The sequence below is a fragment of the Oncorhynchus gorbuscha genome, linkage group LG15 (genome assembly GCF_021184085.1).
Source record: "Oncorhynchus gorbuscha isolate QuinsamMale2020 ecotype Even-year linkage group LG15, OgorEven_v1.0, whole genome shotgun sequence".
Lineage (NCBI taxonomy): Eukaryota > Metazoa > Chordata > Actinopteri > Salmoniformes > Salmonidae > Oncorhynchus > Oncorhynchus gorbuscha.
This window is the reverse complement of record NC_060187.1, coordinates 14,349,370-14,369,995: the sequence shown is the minus strand read 5'-3', so window position 1 is coordinate 14,369,995 and position 20,626 is coordinate 14,349,370. Positions and strand designations below refer to the sequence as shown.

The window sequence follows — 20,626 nt, the reverse complement described above, 5'->3', positions numbered from 1 at the left end:
ATCCCCCTCTTCCTCTCCATCCGCCTCTCTCTCTCTCCATCCCCCTCTTCCTCTCCATCTGCCTCTCTTTCTCTCCATCCCCCTCTTCCTCTCCATCCGCCTCTCTCTCTCCATCCCCTCTTCCTCTCCATCTGCTCTCTCTCTCCATCCACCTCTCCTCTCCATCCCCCTCCTCTCCATCTCTCTCTCTCTCCATCCCCCTCTTCCTCTCCATCTGCCTCTCTTTCTCTCCATCCCCCTCTTCCTCTCCATCCGCCTCTCTCTCTCTCCATCCCCCTCTTCCTCTCCATCTGCCTCTCTCTCTCTCCATCCACCTCTTCCTCTCCATCCGCCTCTCTCTCTCTCCATCCCCTCTTCCTCTCCATCTGTCTCTCTCTCTCCATCCCCCTCTTCCTCTCCATCTGCCTCTCTCTCTCTCCATCCCCCTCTTCCTCTCCATCCGCCTCTCTCTCTCTCTCATCCCCCTCTTCCTCTCCATCTCCTCTCTCTCTCTCCATCCCCCTCTTCCTCTCCATCTGCCTCTCTCTCTCCCTTCACTCCCTTCCTCTCCATCCGCTCTCTCTCTCTCTCCATCCCCTCTTCCTCTCCATCTGCCTCTCTCTCTCATCCATCCCCTCTCTCCTCTCCATCCTCTCCCTGCCTCTCTCTCTCTCCATCTGCCTCTCTCTCTCTCCATCCCCTCTTCCTCTCCATCCGCCTCTCTCTCTCTCCATCCCCCTCTTCCTCTCCATCTGCCTCTTTCTCTCCATCCCCCTCTTCCTCTCCATCCGCCTCTCTCTCTCCATCCCCCTCTTCCTCTCCATCTGCCTCTCTCTCTCTCCATCCTCTCCTCTTCCTCTCCATCCTCCATCTCTCTCTCTCTCCATCCCCCTCTTCCTCTCCATCTGCCTCTCTCTCTCTCCATCCCCTCTTCCTCTCCATCCCCTCTCTCTCTCCATCCCCCTCTTCCTCTCCATCTGCCTCTCTCTCTCTCTCTCTCCATCCCCCTCTTCCTCTCCATCCGCTCTCTCTCTCTCTCCATCCCCTCTTCCTCTCCATCTCTTCTCTCCTCTCTCTCTCCATCCCTCTTCTCTCCATCCCTCTCTTCTCTCCATCTGCCTCTCTCTCTTCGCCTCTCTCTCTCTCCATCCCCCTCTTCCTCTCCATCTGCCTCTCTCTCTCTCCATCTCTCCATCCCCTCTTCCTCTCCATCTGCTCTCTCTCTCTCTCCATCTCCATCCCCTCTCTCTCTCCATCCCCTCTTCCTCTCCATCTGCCTCTCTCTCATCATCCCCTCTTCCTCTCCATCTGCCTCTCTCTCTCTCCATCCCCCTCTTCCTCTCCATCCATCTGCCTCTCTCTCTCTCCATCCCCCTCTTCCTCTCCATCTGCCTCTCTCTCTCTCCATCCCCCTCTTCCTCTCCATCCGCCTCTCTCTCTCTCTCCATCCCCCTCTTCCTCTCCATCTGCCTCTCTCTCTCTCCATCCCCCTCTTCCTCTCCATCCGCCTCTCTCTCTCTCCTCCATCCCCCTCTCTCTCTCCATCGCCTCTCTCTCTCTCCATCCCCCTCTTCCTCTCCATCCGCCTCTCCTCTCTCCATCCATCCCCCTCTTCCTCTCCATCTGCTCTCTCTCTCTCCATCCCCCTCTTCCTCTCCATCTGCCTCTCTCTCTCTCTCCATCCCCTCTTCCTCTCCATCTGCCTCTCTCTCTCTCCATCCCCCTCTTCCTCTCCATCTGCCTCTCTCTCTCTCCATCTTCCCCCCTCTTCCTCTCCATCCGCCTCTCTCTCTCTCCATCCCCTCTTCCTCTCCATCTGCCTCTCTCTCTCTCTCCATCCCCCTCTTCCTCTCCATCTGCCTCTCTCTCTCTCTCCATCCCCCTCTTCCTCTCCATCCGCCTCTCTCTCTCTCCATCCCCTCTTCCTCTCCATCTGCCTCTCTCTCTCTCCATCCCCCTCTTCCTCTCCATCCGCCTCTCTCTCTCTCCATCCCCCTCTTCCTCTCCATCTGCCTCTCTCTCTCTCCATCCCCCCTCTTCCTCTCCATCCGCCTCTCTCTCCTCTCCATCCCCCTCTTCCTCTCCATCCGCTCTCTCTCTCTCTCCATCCCCCTCTTCCTCTCCATCCTTCCTCTCCTCTCTCTCTCCATCCCCCTCTTCCTCTCCATCTGCTCTCTCTCTCTCCATCCCCCTCTTCCTCTCCATCCGCCTCTCTCTCTCTCCATCCCCCTCTTCCTCTCCATCTGCCTCTGCCCTCTCTCTCTCTCTCTCATCCCCTCTTCCTCTCCATCCCGCCTCTCTCTCTCTCCATCCCCTCTTCCTCTCCATCTGCCTCTCTCTCTCTCCATCCCCCTCTTCCTCTCCATTCGCCTCCTCTCTCTCTCCATCCCCCCTCTTCCTCTCCATCTGCCTCTCTCTCTCTCCATCCCCCTCTTCCTCTCCATCTGCCTCTCTCTCTCTCCATCCCCCTCTTCCTCTCCATCTGCCTCTCTCTCTCTCCATCCCCCTCTTCCTCTCCATCCGCCTCTCTCTCTCTCCATCCCCCTCTTCCTCTCCATCTGCCTCTCTCTCTCCATCTCTTCTCTCCATCCATCCCCCTCTTCCTCTCCATCCGCCTCTCTCTCTCTCCATCCCCTCTTCCTCTCCATCTGCCTCTCTCTCTCCATCCCCTCTTCCTCTCCATCTGCCTCTCTCTCTCTCCATCCCCCTCTTCCTCTCCATCCGCCTCTCTCTCTCTCTCATCCTCCCCTCTTCCTCTCCATCCGCCTCTCTCTCTCTCCATCCCCTCTTCTCTCCATCTGCCTCTCTCTCTCCATCCCCCTCTTCCTCTCCATCCGCCTCTCTCTCTCTCCATCCCCCTCTTCCTCTCCATCCGCTCTCCTCTCTCTCTCTCTCCATCCCCCTCTTCCTCTCCATCTCCCTCTCTCTCTCCATCCCCCTCTTCCTCTCCATTCGCCTCTCTCTCTCTCCATCCCCTCTTCCTCTCCATCTGCCTCTCTCTCTCTCCATCCCCCCTCTTCCTCTCCATCGCTCTCTCCTCTCCATCCTCTCTCTCTCTCTCTCTTCTCCATCCCCTCTTCCTCTCCATCCGCCTCTCTCTCTCTCTCCTCCATCCCCCTCTTCCTCTCCATTCGCCTCTCCATCTCTCTCCATCCCCCTCTTCCTCTCCATCTGCCTCTCTCTCTCTCCATCCCCCTCTTCCTCTCCATTCGCCTCTCTCTCTCTCCATCCCCCTCTTCCTCTCCATTCGCCTCTCTCTCTCTCCATCCCCCCTCTTCCTTCCATCTGCCTCTCTCTCTCTCCATCCCCTCTTCCTCTCCATCTGCCTCTCTCTCTCTCTCTCCATCCCCCTCTTCCCTTCCATCTGCCTCTCTCTCTCTCCATCCCCCTCTTCCTCTCCATCCGCCTCTCTCTCTCTCCATCCCCCTCTTCCTCTCCTTCTGCCTCTCTCTCTCGCCTTCACTCACTTCCTCCTTCCCAACTCCTTCTGTTTGTTTATAGGGCACAGATACTGCATTGCAGCCGTGTACAGACACCACTCTGGACCTAACAGTGAGATCAAGGTGGGTAATTTCAAATCTGCAGGCCCTAACCCCTGAGACGGCCAAATCTCCCAGGCTCTTAACCCTGATCAGTCCTTAACATTACCTACCCTGACACTCCACAACTCAACACGGGTCCCGGATCAGCTCAGCTCTGCTCACACTTGTCTATTCATTACATGACTTATAGTCATGTAATGAATAGACATCGTCCCTATAGGAAAGGTGCAATGCGCTGTAAAGTAGGGCTGATATCCATTGTGCAGGGTGTCAGCTAGATGACAGTGAAGTCTAAGCCTTGTGCAGGGTGTCAGCTAGATGACAGTGAAGTCTAAGCCTTGTGCAGGGTGTCAGCTAGATGACAGTGAAGTCTAAGCCTTGTGCAGGGTGTCAGCTAGATGACAGTGAAGTCTAAGCCTTGTGCAGGGTGTCAGCTAGATGACAGTGAAGTCTAAGCCTTGTGCAGGGTGTCAGCTAGATGACAGTGAAGTCTAAGCCTTGTGCAGGGTGTCAGCTAGATGACAGTGAAGTCTAAGCCTTGTGCAGGGTGTCAGCTAGATGACAGTGAAGTCTAAGCCTTGTGCAGGGTGTCAGCTAGATGACAGTGAAGTCTAAGCCTGGAGGGTTACGGGTTCTTTCAGATAAGCCATCTAGACCAGGAGTGCATTCACATGCCCACAATAGCAGATTAGGGAAGAGGTATTGCACTCATCTGGCGTACATTATCTCCAATCCACGCCTGTACAACACCTGTCAGTCTGTCACCCTACCCTGTCTAACTGTCTGCTCAGTCCTCATTCACACTCCATCTAATCAGTCAGTCCCTCACAGCCCATCTACCCAGAGTCAACCCAGCCCCAATACCTCTCTCCAACCCCAACCCCAACCCACTCACTCCCTCTCTCCAAACCCAACTCACTCACTCCCTCTCTCCATCCCAGCCCTGCCCAACTCCCACTTTCCATCCCAGCACTGCCCCACTCCCTCTCTCCATCCCAGCCCTGCCCCACTCCCTCTCTCCATCCCAGCCCAGCCCCACTCCCTCTCTCCAGGCCAGCCCCACTCCCTCTCTCCAGACCAGGCTTGCCCCACTTCCTCTCTCCAGCCCAGCCCACTCTCTCTCCAGCCCAGGCTAGCACCACTCCCCCTCTCCTGCCCAGCCCCACTCCCTCTCTCCAGCCCAGCCCCACTCCCTCTCTCCAGCCCAGGCTAGCCCCATTCCCCCTCTCCAGCCCAGCCCCACTCCCACTCTCCAGCCCAGCCCAGCCCAGCCCCACTCCCTCTCTCCATCCCAGCCCAGACCCACTCCCTCTCTCCAGCCCAGCCCCACTCCCTCTCTCCAGCCCAGCCCCACTCCCTCTCTCCAGCCCAGGCTAGCCCCACTCCCCCTCTCCAGCCCAGCCCCACTCCTCTCTCCAGCCCAGCCCCACTCCCTCTCTCCATCCCAGCCCAGCCCCACTCCCTCTCTCCAGCCCAGGCTAGCCCCACTCCCCCTCTCCAGCCCAGCCCCACTCCCTCTCTCCAGCCCAGCCCCACTCCCTCTCTCCAGCCCAGGCCCACTCCCTCTCTCCAGCCCAGCCCCACTCCCTCTCTCCAGCCCAGCCCAGCCCAGCCCCACTCCCTCTCTCCAGCCCAGCCCAGCCCCACTCTCTCTCCAGCCCAGCCCCAATCTCTCTCTCCAGCCCAGCCCAGCCCCACTCCCTCTCTCCAGCCAAGCCCCACTCCCTCTCTCCAGCCCAGCCCCACTCCCTCTCTCCAGCCCAGGCCCACTCCCTCTCTCCAGCCCAGCCCCACTCCCTCTCTCCAGCCCAGCCCAGGCCCACTCCCTCTCTCCAGCCCAGCCCAGCCCAGCCCAGGCCCACTCCCTCTCTCCAGCCCAGCCCCACTCCCTCTCTCCAGCCCAGGCCCACTCCCTCTCTCCAGCCCAGCCAAGGGCCCACTCCCTCTCTCCAGTCCAGCCCAGCCCCACTCTCTCTCTCTAGCCCAGCCCCACTCTCTCTCTCCAGCCCAAGCCCACTCCCTCTCTCCAGCCCAGCCCCACTCCCTCTCTCCAGCCCAGCCCCACTCCCTCTCTCCAGCCCAGCCCAGGCCCACTCCCTCTCTCCAGCCCAGCCCCACTCCCTCTCCAGCCCAGCCCAGGCCCACTCCCTCTCTCCAGCCCAGCCCCACTCCCTCTCTCCAGCCCAGGCCCACTCCCTCTCTCCAGCCCAGGCCCACACCCTCTCTCCAGCCCAGCCCAGCCCCACTCCCTCTCTCCAGCCCAGGCCCACTCCCTCTCTCCAGCCCAGCCCAGACCCACTCCCTCTCTCCAGCCAAGCCCCACTCCCTCTCTCCAGCCCAGCCCCACTCCCCCTCTCCAGCCCAGCCCCACTCCCTCTCTCCAGCCCAGGCCCACTCCCTCTCTCCAGCCCAAGCTAGCCCCACTCCCTCTCTCCAGCCCAGCCCCACTCCCCCTCTCCAGCCCAGCCCCACTCCCTCTCTCCAGCCCAGCAGACAGCAATAAAACTAAGATGGCCCCAGGGAGGAGAGTGGAGGTGGGTGCAGTCGTGTGGAGAATCCTGCCCTGTCGGTGGGCCAGTTAATGGGCAAGGCTGTGATGTATAACCCTCTACCCCTCCAATCTCCACGCCCCTGCGGTACTGAAGACCATGGCCAGGTCTGGGTCCTGACTGGCTACTGCAGAATGAACACAGTGCTGGAGGCCATTCATCTAGAGTGTTATAATTGCTGCCCCACAGAGCATGGGACAGTGGTCTCTCTAATACATATACACGCAGGCAGGCAGGCAGGCAGGCAGGCAGGCAGGCAGGCAGGCAGGCAGGCAGGCAGGCAGGCAGGCAGGCAGGCAGGCAGGCAGACACACACTCTGGACATGATGGATTTCCCCACTGAAAGAATGTCCCCAGGTCCCCCTCTGTGTGCACCACCCACCACTACCATATTACACTGATCCACTGGGATCTCTTAGAGCAGCCAGAGCTCTGTTATCTCATCCAATCCTCTGACTTCAATACCCATTATTACTTCCTTTAGTTCTTATTGGTCATTTCCCTTCCTCGATCAATTCTGTATACCACTAATCTACCATGCCTGACTCGTAGAGGCTCTTCCTGTGGTGTTGACACCGCAGCTGTTGAAGGACAATACCGGTATCATGTCAAAGTCTCACACTACTGTGCCCTCCCTGCTTACCCCTCTGACACTCTCCTTTCTCCACCTAGGACCAGATGACTTTCCCCCTCTTCCCCCTCTGTGACCCGATTCCTTCCACCCTCTCCCCCTCTTCCCTCTCCCTGTGGCTGTCCACTCCCTCCTCAGCCCTCTCCCCCTCTTCCCTCTCCCTGTGGCTGTCCACTCCCTCCTCAGCCCTCTCCCCTCTTCCCTCTCCCTGTGGCTGTCCACTCCCTCCTCAGCCCTCTCCATGTGGCTGTCCACTCCCTCCTCAGCCCTCTCCCCCTCTTCCCTCTCCCTGTGGCTGTCCACTCCCTCCTCAGCCCTCTCCCCCTCTTCCCTCTCCCTGTGGCTGTCCACTCCCTCCTCAGCCCTCTCCCCTCTTCCTCTCCCTGTGGCTGTCCACTCCCTCCTCAGCCCTCTCCCCCTCTTCCCTCTCCCTGTGGCTGTCCACTCCTCCTCAGCCCTCTCCCCCTCTTCCCTCTCCCTGTGGCTGTCCACTCTCTCCTCAGCCCTCTCCCCTCTTCCCTCTCCCTGTGGCTGTCCACTCCCTCCTCAACCCTCTCCCCCTCTTCCCTCTCCATGTGGCTGTCCACCCCCACTCCCTCCTCTGCCCTCTCCCCCTCTTCCCTCTCCCTGTGGCTGTCCACTCTCTCCTCAGCCCTCTCCCCCTCTGCCCTCTCCCTGTGGCTGTCCACTCTCTCCTCTGCCCTCTCCCCCTCTGCCCTCTCCCTGTGGCTGTCCACTCTCTCCTCAGCCCTCTCCCCCTCTGCCCTCTCCCTGTGGCTGTCCACTCCCTCCTCAGCCCTCTCCCCTTTTCCCTCTCCCTGTGGCTGTCCACTCCCTCCTCAGCCCTCTCCCCCTCTCCCTGTGGCTGTCCACTCTCTCCTCAGCCCTCTCCCCCTTTTCCCTCTCCCTGTGGCTGTCCACTCCCTCCTCAGCCCTCTCCCCCTCTCCCTGTGGCTGTCCACTCTCTCCTCAGCCCTCTCCCCCCTCTCCCTGTGGCTGTCCACTCTCTCCTCAGCCCTCTCCCCCTTTTCCCTCTCCCTGTGGCTGTCCACTCCCTCCTCAGCCCTCTCCCCCTTTTCCCTCTCCCTGTGGCTGTCCACTCCCTCCTCAGCCCTCTCCCCCTCTCCCTGTGGCTGTCCACTCCCTCCTCAGCCGTCTCCCCCTCTTCCCTCTCCCTGTGGCTGTCCACTCCCTCCTCAGCCCTCTCCCCCTCTTCCTCTCCATGTGGCTGTCCACTCCCTCCTCAGCCCTCTCCCCTCTTCCCTCTCCCTGTGGCTGTCCACCCCCACTCCCTCCTCAGCCCTCTCCCCCTCTCCCTGTGGCTGTCCACTCCCTCCTCAGCCCTCTCCCCCTCTTCCCTCTGCCTGTGGCTGGCCACCCCAACTCCCTCCTCAGCCCTCTCCCCTCTTCCCTCTCCCTGTGGCTGTCCACTCCTCCTCAGCCCTCTCCCCCTCTCCCTCTCCCTGTGGCTGTCCACTACCTCCTCAGCCCACTCCCCTCTTCCCTCTCCCTGTGGCTGTCCACTCCCTCCTCAGCCCACTCCCCCTCTTCCCTCTCCCTGTGGCTGTCCACTACCTCCCAGCCCTCTCCCCTCTTCCTCTCCCCTGTCCACCCCAACTCCCTCCTCAGCCCTCTCCCCTCTCCCTCTCCCTGTGGCTGTCCACTCCCTCCTCAGCCCTCCCTCCCCCTGTCTCAGCCCACTCCCCCCTCCCTCTCCCTGTGGCTGTCCACCCCTCCTCAGCCCACTCCCCCTCAGCCCTCTCCCTGTGGCTGTCCACTACCTCCTCAGCCCTCTCCCCTCTTCCCTCTCCCTGTGGCTGTCCACCCCAACTCCCTCCTCAGCCCTCTCCCCCTCTCCCCTCTCCCTGTGGCTGTCCACTCCCTCCTCAGCCCACTCCCCCTCTTCCTCTCTCCCCGTGGCTGTCCACTACCTCCTCAGCCCTCTCCCCTCTTCCCTCTCCCTGTGGCTGTCCACTCCCTCCTCAGCCCACTCCCCCTCTTCCCTCTCCCTGTGGCTGTCCACTACCTCCTCAGCCCTCTCCCCCTCTTCCCTCTCCCTGTGGCTGTCCACTCCCTCCTCAGCCCTCTCCCCTCTTCCCTCTCCCTGTGGCTGTCCACTCCCTCCTCAGCCCTCTCCTCCTCTTCCCTCTCCCGGTGGCTGTCCACTCCCTCCTCAGCCCTCTCCCCCTTTTCCCTCTCCCTGTGGCTGCCTACTCCCTCCTCAGCCCTCTCCCCCTCTTCCCTCTCCCTGTGGCTGTCCACTCCCTCCTCAGCCCTCTCCTCCTCTTCCCTCTCCCTGTGGCTGTCCACTCCCTCCTCAGCCCTCTCCCCCTTTTCCCTCTCCCTGTGGCTGTCCACTCCCTCCTCAGCCCTCTCCCCCTTTTCCCTCTCCCTGTGGCTGTACACTCCCTCCTCAGCCCTCTCCCCCTCTTCCCTCTCCCTGTGGCTGTCCACTCCCTCCTCAGCCCTCTCCTCCTCTTCCCTCTCCCTGTGGCTGTCCACTCCCTCCTCAGCCCTCTCCCCCTCTTCCCTCTCCCTGTGGCTGTCCACTCCCTCCTCAGCCCTCTCCCCCTCTTCCCTCTCCCTGTGGCTGTCCACTCCCTCCTCAGCCCTCTCCATGTGGCTGTCCACTCCCTCCTCAGCCCTTTCCCCCTCTCCCTGTGGCTGTCCACTCCCTCCTCAGCCCTTTCCCCCTCTCCCTGTGGCTGTCCACTCCCTCCTCAGCCCTTTCCCCCTTTTCCCTCTCCCTGTGGCTGTCCACTCCCTCCTCTGCCCTCTCCCCCTTTTCCCTCTCCCTGTGGCTGTACACTCCCTCCTCAGCCCTCTCCCCTCTTCCCTCTCTCTGTGGCTGTCCACTCCCTCCTCAACCCTCTCCCCCTCTTCCCTCTCCCTGTGGCTGTCCACCCCCACTCCCTCCTCAGCCCTCTCCCCCTTTTCTCTCTCCCTGTGGCTGTCCACTCCCTCCTCAGCCCTCTCCCCTCCCTGTGGCTGTCTACTCACTCCTCAGCCCTCTCCCCCTCTTCCCTCTCCCTGTGGCTGTCCACTCTCTCCTCAGCCCTCTCCCCCTCTTCCCTCTCCCTGTGGCAGTCCACTCCCTCCTCAGCCCTCTCCCCCTCTCCCCTCTCCCTGTGGCTGTCCACTCCCTCCTCAACCCTCTCCCCCTCTTCCCTCTCCCTGTGGCTGTCCACCCCCACTCCCTCCTCAGCCCTCTCCCCTCTTCCCTCTCCCTGTGGCTGTCCACTACCTCCTCAGCCCACTCCCCCTCTTCCCTCTCCCTGTGGCTGTCCACTCCCTCCTCAGCCCACTCCCCCTCTTCCCTCTCCCTGTGGCTGTCCACTACCTCCTCAGCCCTCTCCCCTCTTCCCTCTCCCTGTGGCTGTCCACCCCAACTCCCTCCTCAGCCCTCTCCCCTCTTCCCTCTCCCTGTGGCTGTCCACCCCAACTCCCTCCTCAGCCCTCTCCCCCTCTCCCCTCTCCCTGTGGCTGTCCACTCCCTCCTCAGCCCCCTCTTCCCTCCCCGTGGCTGTCCACTACCTCCTCAGCCCTCTCCCCTCTTCCCTCTCCCTGTGGCTGTCCACTCCCTCCTCAGCCCACTCCCTCTTCCCTCTCCCTGTGGCTGTCCACTACCTCCCCCTCTCCCCCTCTTCCCTCTCCCTGTGGCTGTCCACTCCCTCCTCAGCCCTCTCCCCTCTTCCCTCTCCCTGTGGCTGTCCACTCCCTCCCAGCCCTCTCCTCCTCTTCCCTCTCCCGGTGGCTGTCCACTCCCTCCTCAGCCCTCTCCCCCTTTTCCCTCTCCCCTGTCTACTCCCTCCTCAGCCCTCTCCCCTCTTCCCTCTCCTGTGGCTGTCCACCCCAACTCCTCCTCAGCCCTCTCCCCCTCTCCCCTCTCCCTGTGGCTGTCCACTCCCTCCTCAGCCCCTCCCCCCTCTTCCCCTCCCCGTGGCTGTCCACCCTCAGCCCTCTCCCTCTTCCCTCCTCCCTGTGGCTGTCCACTCCCTCCTCAGCCCACTCCCCCTCTTCCCTCTCCCTGTGGCTGTCCACTACCTCCTCAGCCCTCTCCCCTCTTCCCTCTCCCTGTGGCTGTCCACTCCCTCCTCAGCCCTTCCCCTCTTCCCTCTCCCTGTGGCTGTCCACTCCCTCCTCAGCCCTCTCCTCCTCTTCCCTCTCCCGGTGGCTGTCCACTCCCTCCTCAGCCCTCTCCCCCTTTTCCCTCTCCCTGTGGCTGTCTACTCCCTCCTCAGCCCTCTCCCCCTCTTCCCTCTCCCTGTGGCTGTCCACTCCCTCCTCAGCCCTCTCCTGCTCTTCCCTCTCCCTGTGGCTGTCCACTCCCTCCTCAGCCCTCTCCCCTTTTCCCTCTCCCTGTGGCTGTCCACTCCCTCCTCAGCCCTCTCCCCCTTTTCCCTCTCCCTGTGGCTGTCCACTCCCTCCTCAGCCCTCTCCCCCTCTTCCCTCTCCCTGTGGCTGTCCACTCCCTCCTCAGCCCTCTCCTCCTCTTCCCTCTCCCTGTGGCTGTCCACTCCCTCCTCAGCCCTCTCCCCTCTTCCCTCTCCCTGTGGCTGTCCACTCCCTCCTCAGCCCTCTCCCCCTCTTCCCTCTCCCTGTGGCTGTCCACTCCCTCCTCAGCCCTCTCCATGTGGCTGTCCACTGTGGCTGTCCACTCCCTCCTCAGCCCTTTCCCCTCTCCCTGTGGCTGTCCACTCCCTCCTCAGCCCTTTCCCCCTTTTCCCTCTCCCTGTGGCTGTCCACTCCCTCCTCTGCCCTCTCCCCCCTTTTCCCTCTCCCTGTGGCTATACACTCCCTCCTCAGCCCTCTCCCCTCTTCCCTCTCTCTGTGGCTGTCCACTCCCTCCTCAACCCCTCTCCCTCTTCCCTCTCCCTGTGGCTGTCCACCCCCACTCCCTCCTCAGCCCTCTCCCCATTTTCTCTCTCCCTGTGGCTGTCCACTCCCTCCTCAGCCCTCTCCCCTCCCTGTGGCTGTCTACTCACTCCTCAGCCCTCTCCCCTCTTCCCCTCTCCCTGTGGCTGTCCACTCTCTCCTCAGCCCTCTCCCCTCTTCCCTCTCCCTGTGGCAGTCCACTCCTCCTCAGCCCTCTCCCCTCTCCCCTCTCCCTGTGGCTGTCCACTCCCTCCTCAACCCTCTCCCCTCTTCCCTCTCCCTGTGGCTGTCCACCCCCACTCCCTCCTCAGCCCTCTCCCCCTCTTCCCTCTCCCTGTGGCTGTCCACTACCTCCTCAGCCCACTCCCCCTCTTCCCTCTCCCTGTGGCTGTCCACTCCCTCCTCAGCCCACTCCCCCTCTTCCCTCTCCCTGTGGCTGTCCACTACCTCCTCAGCCCTCTCCCCTCTTCCCTCTCCCTGTGGCTGTCCACCCCAACTCCCTCCTCAGCCCTCTCCCCCTCTTCCCTCTCCCTGTGGCTGTCCACCCCAACTCCCTCCTCAGCCCTCTCCCCCTTCCCTCTCCCTGTGGCTGTCCACTCCCTCCTCAGCCCACTCCCCCTCTTCCCTCTCCCCGTGGCTGTCCACTACCTCCTCAGCCCTCTCCCCTCTTCCCTCTCCCTGTGGCTGTCCACTCCCTCCTCAGCCCACTCCCCTCTTCCCTCTCCCTGTGGCTGTCCACTACCTCCTCAGCCCTCTCCCCCTCTTCCCTCTCCCTGTGGCTGTCCACTCCCTCCTCAGCCCTCTCCCCTCTTCCCTCTCCCTGTGGCTGTCCACTCCCTCCTCAGCCCTCTCCTCCTCTTCCCTCTCCCGGTGGCTGTCCACTCCCTCCTCAGCCCTCTCTCCCCTTTTCCCTCTCCCTGTGGCTGTCTACTCCCTCCTCAGCCCTCTCCCCTCTTCCCTCTCCCTGTGGCTGTCCACCCCACTCCCTCCTCAGCCCTCTCCCCCTTTCTCTCTCCCTGTGGCTGTCCACTCCCTCCTCAGCCCTCTCCCCCTCCCTGTGGCTGTCTACTCACTCCTCAGCCCTCTCCCTCTTCCCTCTCCCTGTGGCTGTCCACTCTCTCCTCAGCCCTCTCCCCTCTTCCCTCTCCCTGTGGCAGTCCCTCCTCCTCAGCCCCTCTTCCCTCTCCCTGTGGCTGTCCACTCCCTCCTCAACCCTCTCCCCCTCTTCCCTCTCCCTGTGGCTGTCCACCCCCACTCCCTCCTCAGCCCTCTCCCCCTCTTCCCTCTCCCTGTGGCTGTCCACTACCTCCTCAGCCCACTCCCCCTCTTCCCTCTCCCTGTGGCTGTCCACTCCCTCCTCAGCCCACTCCCCCTCTTCCCTCTCCCTGTGGCTGTCCACTACCTCCTCAGCCCTCTCCCCTCTTCCCTCTCCCTGTGGCTGTCCACCCCAACTCCCTCCTCAGCCCTCTCCCCCTCTTCCCTCTCCCTGTGGCTGTCCACCCCAACTCCCTCCTCAGCCCTCTCCCCCTCTTCCCTCTCCCTGTGGCTGTCCACCCCACTCCCTCCTCAGCCCTCTCCCCTCTCCCTCTCCCTGTGGCTGTCCACTCCCTCCTCAGCCCACTCCCCTCTTCCCTCTCCCTGTGGCTGTCCACTACCTCCTCAGCCCTCTCCCCTCTTCCCTCTCCCTGTGGCTGTCCACTCCCTCCTCAGCCCTCTCCCCTCTTCCCTCTCCCTGTGGCTGTCCACTCCCTCCTCAGCCCTCTCCTCCTCTTCCCTCTCCCCTGTCCACTCCCTCCTCAGCCCTCTCCCCTTTTCCCTCTCCCTGTGGCTGTCTACTCCCTCCTCAGCCCTCTCCCCCTCTTCCCTCTCCCTGTGGCTGTCCACCCCAACTCCTCCTCAGCCCTCTCCCCCTCTCCCCTCTCCCTGTGGCTGTCCACTCCCTCCTCAGCCCACTCCCCCTCTTCCCTCTCCCCGTGGCTGTCCACTACCTCCTCAGCCCTCTCCCCCTCTTCCCTCTCCCTGTGGCTGTCCACTCCCTCCTCAGCCCACTCCCCTCTTCCCCTCCCTGTGGCTGTCCACTACCTCCTCAGCCCTCTCCCCCTCTTCCCTCTCCCTGTGGCTGTCCACTCCCTCCTCAGCCCTCTCCCCTCTTCCCTCTCCCTGTGGCTGTCCACTCCCTCCTCAGCCCTCTCCTCCTCTTCCCTCTCCCTGTGGCTGTCCACTCCCTCCTCAGCCCTCTCCCCCTTTTCCCTCTCCCTGTGGCTGTCCACTCCCTCCTCAGCCCTCTCCCCCTTTTCCCTCTCCCTGTGGCTGTACACTCCCTCCTCAGCCCTCTCCCCTCTTCCCTCTCCCTGTGGCTGTCCACTCCCTCCTCAGCCCTCTCCTCCTCTTCCCTCTCCCTGTGGCTGTCCACTCCCTCCTCAGCCCTCTCCCCCTCTTCCCTCTCCCTGTGGCTGTCCACTCCTCCTCAGCCCTCTCCCCTCTTCCCTCTCCCTGTGGCTGTCCACTCCCTCCTCAGCCCTCTCCATGTGGCTGTCCACTCCCTCCTCAGCCCTTTCCCCTCTCCCTGTGGCTGTCCACTCCCTCCTCAGCCCTTTCCCCTCTCCCTGTGGCTGTCCACTCCCTCCTCAGCCCTTTCCCCCTTTTCCTCTCCCTGTGGCTGTCCACTCCCTCCTCTGCCCTCTCCCCCTTTTCCCTCTCCCTGTGGCTATACACTCCCTCCTCAGCCCTCTCCCCCTCTTCCCTCTCTCTGTGGCTGTCCACTCCCTCCTCAACCCTCTCCCCCTCTTCCCTCTCCCTGTGGCTGTCCACCCCCACTCCCTCCTCAGCCCTCTCCCCTTTTCTCTCTCCCTGTGGCTGTCCACTCCCTCCTCAGCCCTCTCCCCCCCTGTGGCTGTCTACTCACTCCTCAGCCCTCTCCCCTCTTCCCTCTCCCTGTGGCTGTCCACTCTCTCCTCAGCCCTCTCCCCCTCTTCCCTCTCCCTGTGGCAGTCCACTCCCTCCTCAGCCCTCTCCCCTCTCCCCTCTCCCTGTGGCTGTCCACTCCCTCCTCAACCCTCTCCCCCTCTTCCCTCTCCCTGTGGCTGTCCACCCCCACTCCCTCCTCAGCCCTCTCCCCCTCTTCCCTCTCCCTGTGGCTGTCCACTACCTCCTCAGCCCACTCCCCCTCTTCCCTCTCCCTGTGGCTGTCCACTCCCTCCTCAGCCCACTCCCCTCTTCCCTCTCCCTGTGGCTGTCCACTACCTCCTCAGCCCTCTCCCCCTCTTCCCTCTCCCTGTGGCTGTCCACCCCAACTCCCTCCTCAGCCCTCTCCCCTCTTCCCTCTCCCTGTGGCTGTCCACCCCAACTCCCTCCTCAGCCCTCTCCCCCTCTCCCCTCTCCCTGTGGCTGTCCACTCCCTCCTCAGCCCACTCCCCTCTTCCCTCTCCCCGTGGCTGTCCACTACCTCCTCAGCCCTCTCCCCTCTTCCCTCTCCCTGTGGCTGTCCACTCCCTCCTCAGCCCACTCCCCCTCTTCCCTCTCCCTGTGGCTGTCCACTACCTCCTCAGCCCTCTCCCCCTCTTCCCTCTCCCTGTGGCTGTCCACTCCCTCCTCAGCCCTCTCCCCCTCTTCCCTCTCCCTGTGGCTGTCCACTCCCTCCTCAGCCCTCTCCTCCTCTTCCCTCTCCCGGTGGCTGTCCACTCCCTCCTCAGCCCTCTCCCCCTTTTCCCTCTCCCTGTGGCTGTCTACTCCCTCCTCAGCCCTCTCCCCCTCTTCCCTCTCCCTGTGGCTGTCCACTCCCTCCTCAGCCCTCTCCTCCTCTTCCCTCTCCCTGTGGCTGTCCACTCCCTCCTCAGCCCTCTCCCCTTTTCCCTCTCCCTGTGGCTGTCCACTCCCTCCTCAGCCCTCTCCCCCTTTTCCCTCTCCCTGTGGCTGTACACTCCCTCCTCAGCCCTCTCCCCCTCTTCCCTCTCCCTGTGGCTGTCCACTCCCTCCTCAGCCCTCTCCTCCTCTTCCCTCTCCCTGTGGCTGTCCACTCCCTCCTCAGCCCTCTCCCCCTCTTCCCTCTCCCTGTGGCTGTCCACTCCCTCCTCAGCCCTCTCCATGTGGCTGTCCACTCCCTCCTCAGCCCTTTCCCCCTTTTCCCTCTCCCTGTGGCTGTACACTCCCTCCTCAGCCCTCTCCCCCTCTTCCCTCTCCCTGTGGCTGTCCACTCCCTCCTCAACCCTCTCCCCCTCTTCCCTCTCCCTGTGGCTGTCCACCCCCACTCCCTCCTCAGCCCTCTCCCCCTTTTCTCTCTCCCTGTGGCTGTCCACTCCCTCCTCAGCCCTCTCCCCCTCCCTGTGGCTGTCTACTCACTCCTCAGCCCTCTCCCCTCTTCCCTCTCCCTGTGGCTGTCCACTCTCTCCTCAGCCCTCTCCCCCTCTTCCCTCTCCCTGTGGCAGTCCACTCCCTCCTCAGCCCTCTCCCCTCTCCCTCTCCCTGTGGCTGTCCACTCCCTCCTCAACCCTCTCCCCCTCTTCCCTCTCCCTGTGGCTGTCCACCCCCACTCCCTCCTCAGCCCTCTCCCCCTCTTCCCTCTCCCTGTGGCTGTCCACTCCCTCCTCAGCCCTCTCCCCTCTTCCCTCTCCCTGTGGCTGTCCACTCCCTCCTCAGCCCTCTCCCCCTCTTCCCTCTCCCTGTGGCTGTCCACTCCTCCTCAGCCCTCTCCCCCTCTTCCCTCTCCCTGTGGCTGTCCACTCCCTCCTCAGCCCTCTCCCCTCTTCCTCTCCCTGTGGCTGTCCACTCCCTCCTCAGCCCTCTCCATGTGGCTGTCCACTCCCTCCTCAGCCCTCTCCCCCTCTCCCTGTGGCTGTCCACTCCCTCCTCAGCCCTTTCCCCCTCTTCCCTCTCCCTGTGGCTGTCCACTCCCTACTCTCAGCCCTCTCCCCTCTTCCCTCTACCTGTGGCTGTCCACTCCCTCCTCAGCCCTCTCCCCCTCTCCCTGTGGCTGTCCACTCCCTCCTCAGCCCTCTCCCCCTTTTCCCTCTCCCTGTGGCTGTACACTCCCTCCTCAGCCCTCTCCCCCTCTTCCCTCTCCCTGTGGCTGTCCACTCCCTCCTCAACCCTCTCCCCTCTTCCCTCTCCCTGTGGCTGTCCACCCCCACTCCCTCCTCAGCCCTCTCCCCTCTTCCCTCTCCCTGTGGCTGTCCACTCCCTCCTCAACCCTCTCCCCCTCTTCCCTGTCCCTGTGGCTGTCCACCCCCACTCCCTCCTCAGCCCATCTCTCCCTCTACTTGCTCCTGCTCCCATCCTGCTCCCCCCTCTCTCTCTTGCTCCTCCCCCCTCAACCTCTATCCATCCCATCCTCCTTCCTCCACATCCTCCCTCCCCTGTCTCCTCTGTGTCTCTTCACCCCTCTTCCTCCCATGTCTTTCCCCTCCTTACCTCGAAGACAGTGAGAGCGAAGGGGTGCCCCAGGTGGTCCTGGGAAAAGAGCAGCACTTTGCGGTTGTCACCGTTCAGGTCGATGCTGGAGAGCAGGTGCAGCTTGGAGTCCACCCAGTACAGACGCCTGTTGGATAGGTCTGAGAAAGGGAGAGGGGGAGAGAGAGGGAGTGAGAAGTCAGAGGGAGAAAGAGAAAGGGGGTGAGAGAGGGATGGGAGAGAGGGGAGGGAGAGAATAAGTAAGGGAGAGAGAGAGAGGGAGAAAGGAATGGAAGGGAGAGGAGAGAGCGAGGGAGGTCAGGTTAATGTATGGTACAACACTTCTTCAGAAGTGAACAAGAAAAGGTATAGACAGAGAGGTTCATGATTCTGGTCCAGTAGAAGATCAATCCTCTTTGTCAGACAAGCCCTTCAGTTAGACTCAATACCATAGTGATCAGAAGGTTGCTGGTTCAATCTCCAGGTGGGGAAAACTACAAAACCTTTTATTTAACCTTTATTTAACTGGGTACTTGAGCCTGGCACTTAACCTAACCTGACCTCAAGCTGATATCAGTTATGTCAATGGACTATGTGTAGGTATGCAGTTGATAGGTTGTCTAGATCAGTTGCTATGGCAGAGAATATGCCGGTCGGCAAAGTAAATACTGCTGTAGTAACACAGCTTTAGAGACTATTCATTCACAACCTCACCTCTCTCCACTCAGCCACTCATACTATCAACCATTCTACTCTGTGCTGTCTGTCTGCTGTCAAATCCATGAAAAGGCGAAAATAATCCCCTCTTGTTTTTAAAATAGAGAAACCATATTAGCCAGTCAGTGTTATTTTCTCCCTCTCTTGCTCCTCTACCTCTCAACATCATTTGTTTTCATACAGATGTAACCCTAGCTAGAGACACCTCAATTCCACATCCATCTCTCTGTCCTTGCTCTGTTGTTCTCTCTCTCGCCCTGCTCTGTCACTCTATCTCTCTGCTCTGTCACTCAATTCAATTCAAGTGCTTTATTGGCATGGGAAACGTGTTAACATTGCCAAAGCAAGTTCTCTTTCTCTCTCTCTGCCTCTCTCTGCTCTGTTGTTCTCTGTCTCTCTCTCTGCTCTGTCGTTCTCTGTCTCTCTCTCTGCTCTGTCGTTCTCTGTCTCTCTCTGCTCTGTCGTTCTCTGTCTCTCTGCTCTGTCGTTCTCTGTCTCTGCTCTGTCGTTCTCTGTCTCTCTCTGCTCTGTCGTTCTCTGTCTCTCTCTGCTCTGTCGTTCTCTGCTCTGTCGTTCTCTGTCTCTCTCTGCTCTGTCGTTCTCTGTCTCTCTCTGCTCTGTCGTTCTCTGTCTCTGTTCTGTCGTTCTCTGTCTCTCTCTCTGCTCTGTCGTTCACTGTCTCTCTCTATCTCCCTGCTCTGTCACTCTCTCTATCTCCCTGCTCTGTCACTCTCTCTATCTCCCTGCTCTGTCTCTCTCTATCTCCCTGCTCTGTCACTCTCTCTATCTATCTCTCGCCCTGCTCTGTCACTCACTCTATCTCTCTGCTCTGTCACTCTCTCTATATCTCTATCTCCCTGCTCTGTCACTCTCTCTATTCAATTCAATTCAATTCAATTCAATTCAAGGGCTTTATTGGCATGGGAAACGTGTTAACATTGCCAAAGCAAGTCTGTCTCCCTGCTCTGTCACTCTCTGTCTCTCTCTATCTCCCTGCTCTGTCACTCTCTCTATCTATCTCTTGCCCTGCTCTGTCACCCTCTGTCTCTCTCTGCTCTGTCGTTCTCTGTCTCCCTCTGCTCTGTCACTCTCTGTCTCTCTCTCTGCTCTGTCGTTCTCTGTCTCTCTCTCTGCTCTGTCGTTCTCTGTCTCTCTCTCTGCTCTGTCGTTCTCTGTCTCTCTCTCTCTCTCTCTCTGCTCTGTCGTTCTCTGTCTTTCTCTCTCTGCTCTGTCGTTATCTGTCTCTCTCTCTGCTCTGTAGTTCTGCGTCTCATCATCAGCCATGGACACAGAAAGGAGAGAAATTGGCACAGGTTAAGAGGGGTGGAAGGGTGGAGGGGAGGATAATTGGGGTATTGATGACACAGCTTGGGCACAGCTCTGCCGAAAGAACAAACTACAGGCTGATTGATGACAGAGCCACACTGACTGATTGACTCACAACTATGTGACAGACATTTTTTATTTTATTTTTTATTTTACCCCATTTTCTTCCCAATTTCGTGGTATCCAATTGTTTTAGTAGCTACTATCTTGTCTCATCGCTACAACTCGAAGGTTGAAAGACGAAGGTTGAAAGTCATGCATCCTCCTGTACACAACCCAACCAACCAAGTTGCATGGCTTCTTAACACAGCGCGCATCCAACCCGGAAGCCAGCCGCACCAATGTGTCGGAGGAAACACCGTGCACCTGGCAACCTTGGTTAGCGTGCACTGCGCCCGGCCCGCCACAGGAGTCGCTGGTGCGCGATGAGACAAGGATATCCCTACCGGCCAAACCCTCCCTAACCCGGACGACGCTAGGCAAATTGTGTGTCGCCCCACGGACCTCCTGGTCACGGCCGGTTACAACAGAGCCTGGGCGCGAACCCTCTCTGGTAGCACAGCCGGCGCTGCAATACAGCGCCCTTAACATCTGCACCACCCAGGAGGCCCTTAACAACTGCACCACCCAGGAGGCCCTTAACAACTGCACCACCCAGGAGGCCCTTAACACCTGCACCACCCAGGAGGCCCGTAACAACTGCACCACCCAGGAGGCCCTTAACACCTGCATCACCCAGGAGGCCCTTAACACCTGCACCACCCAGGAGGCCCTTAACACCTGCACCACCCAGGAAGCCCTTAACAACTGCACCACCCAGGAGGCCCGTAACAACTGCACCACCCAGGAGGCCCTTAACAACTGCACCACCCAGGAGGCCCTTAACAACTGCACCACCCAGGAGGCCCGTAACAACTGCACCACCCAGGAGGCCCTTAACAACTGCACCACTCAGGAGGCCCGTAACAACTGCACCACCCAGGAGGCCCTTAACAACTGCACCACCCAGGAGGCCCTTAACAACTGCACCACCCAGGAGGCCCTTAACAACTGCACCACCCAGGAGTCCCTTAACAACTGCACCACCCAGGAGGCCCTTAACAACTGCACCACCCAGGAGGCCCTTAACACCTGCACCACCCAGGAGGCCCGTAACAACTGCACCACCCAGGAGGCCCTTAACACCTGCATCACCCAGGAGGCCCTTAACACCTGCACCACCCAGGAGGCCCTTAACACCTGCACCACCCAGGAAGCCCTTAACAACTGCACCACCCAGGAGGCCCGTAACAACTGCATCACCCAGGAGGCCCTTAACAACTGCACCACCCAGGAGGCCCTTAACAGACATTTTTATTCTACATTGTTTTCTTTCTTTCTCTCATCGCTTCTCGCCACTCTGTCTACCTTTCCCTTCAGTCTGTATCTCTGTCTACCTTTCCCTTCAGTCTCTCTCTGTCTTCCTTTCCCTTCAGTCTGTATCTCTGTCTACCTTTCCCTTCAGTCTGTATCTCTGTCCACCTTTCCCTTCGGTCTGTATCTCTGTCTACCTTTCCCTTCAGTCTCTCTCTGTCTTCCTTTCCCTTCAGTCTCTCTCTGTCTTCCTTTCCCTTCAGTCTCTC

The 20,626-nt window shown here is 60.7% G+C and overlaps 1 protein-coding gene across 2 annotated transcripts in view; it reads right to left on the bottom strand.

The window, feature by feature from the left end:
* Positions 1-20,626, bottom strand: part of LOC123996644 (low-density lipoprotein receptor-related protein 8-like) — a 405,748-nt gene that overhangs the window by 49,087 nt on the left and 336,035 nt on the right. For both annotated transcript variants that reach the window (XM_046300197.1, XM_046300196.1), the window contains exon 13: positions 16,983-17,122. In XM_046300197.1, coding sequence (XP_046156153.1) covers positions 16,983-17,122 — 140 coding nt within the window. The remainder of the gene's footprint in view (positions 1-16,982; positions 17,123-20,626) is intronic.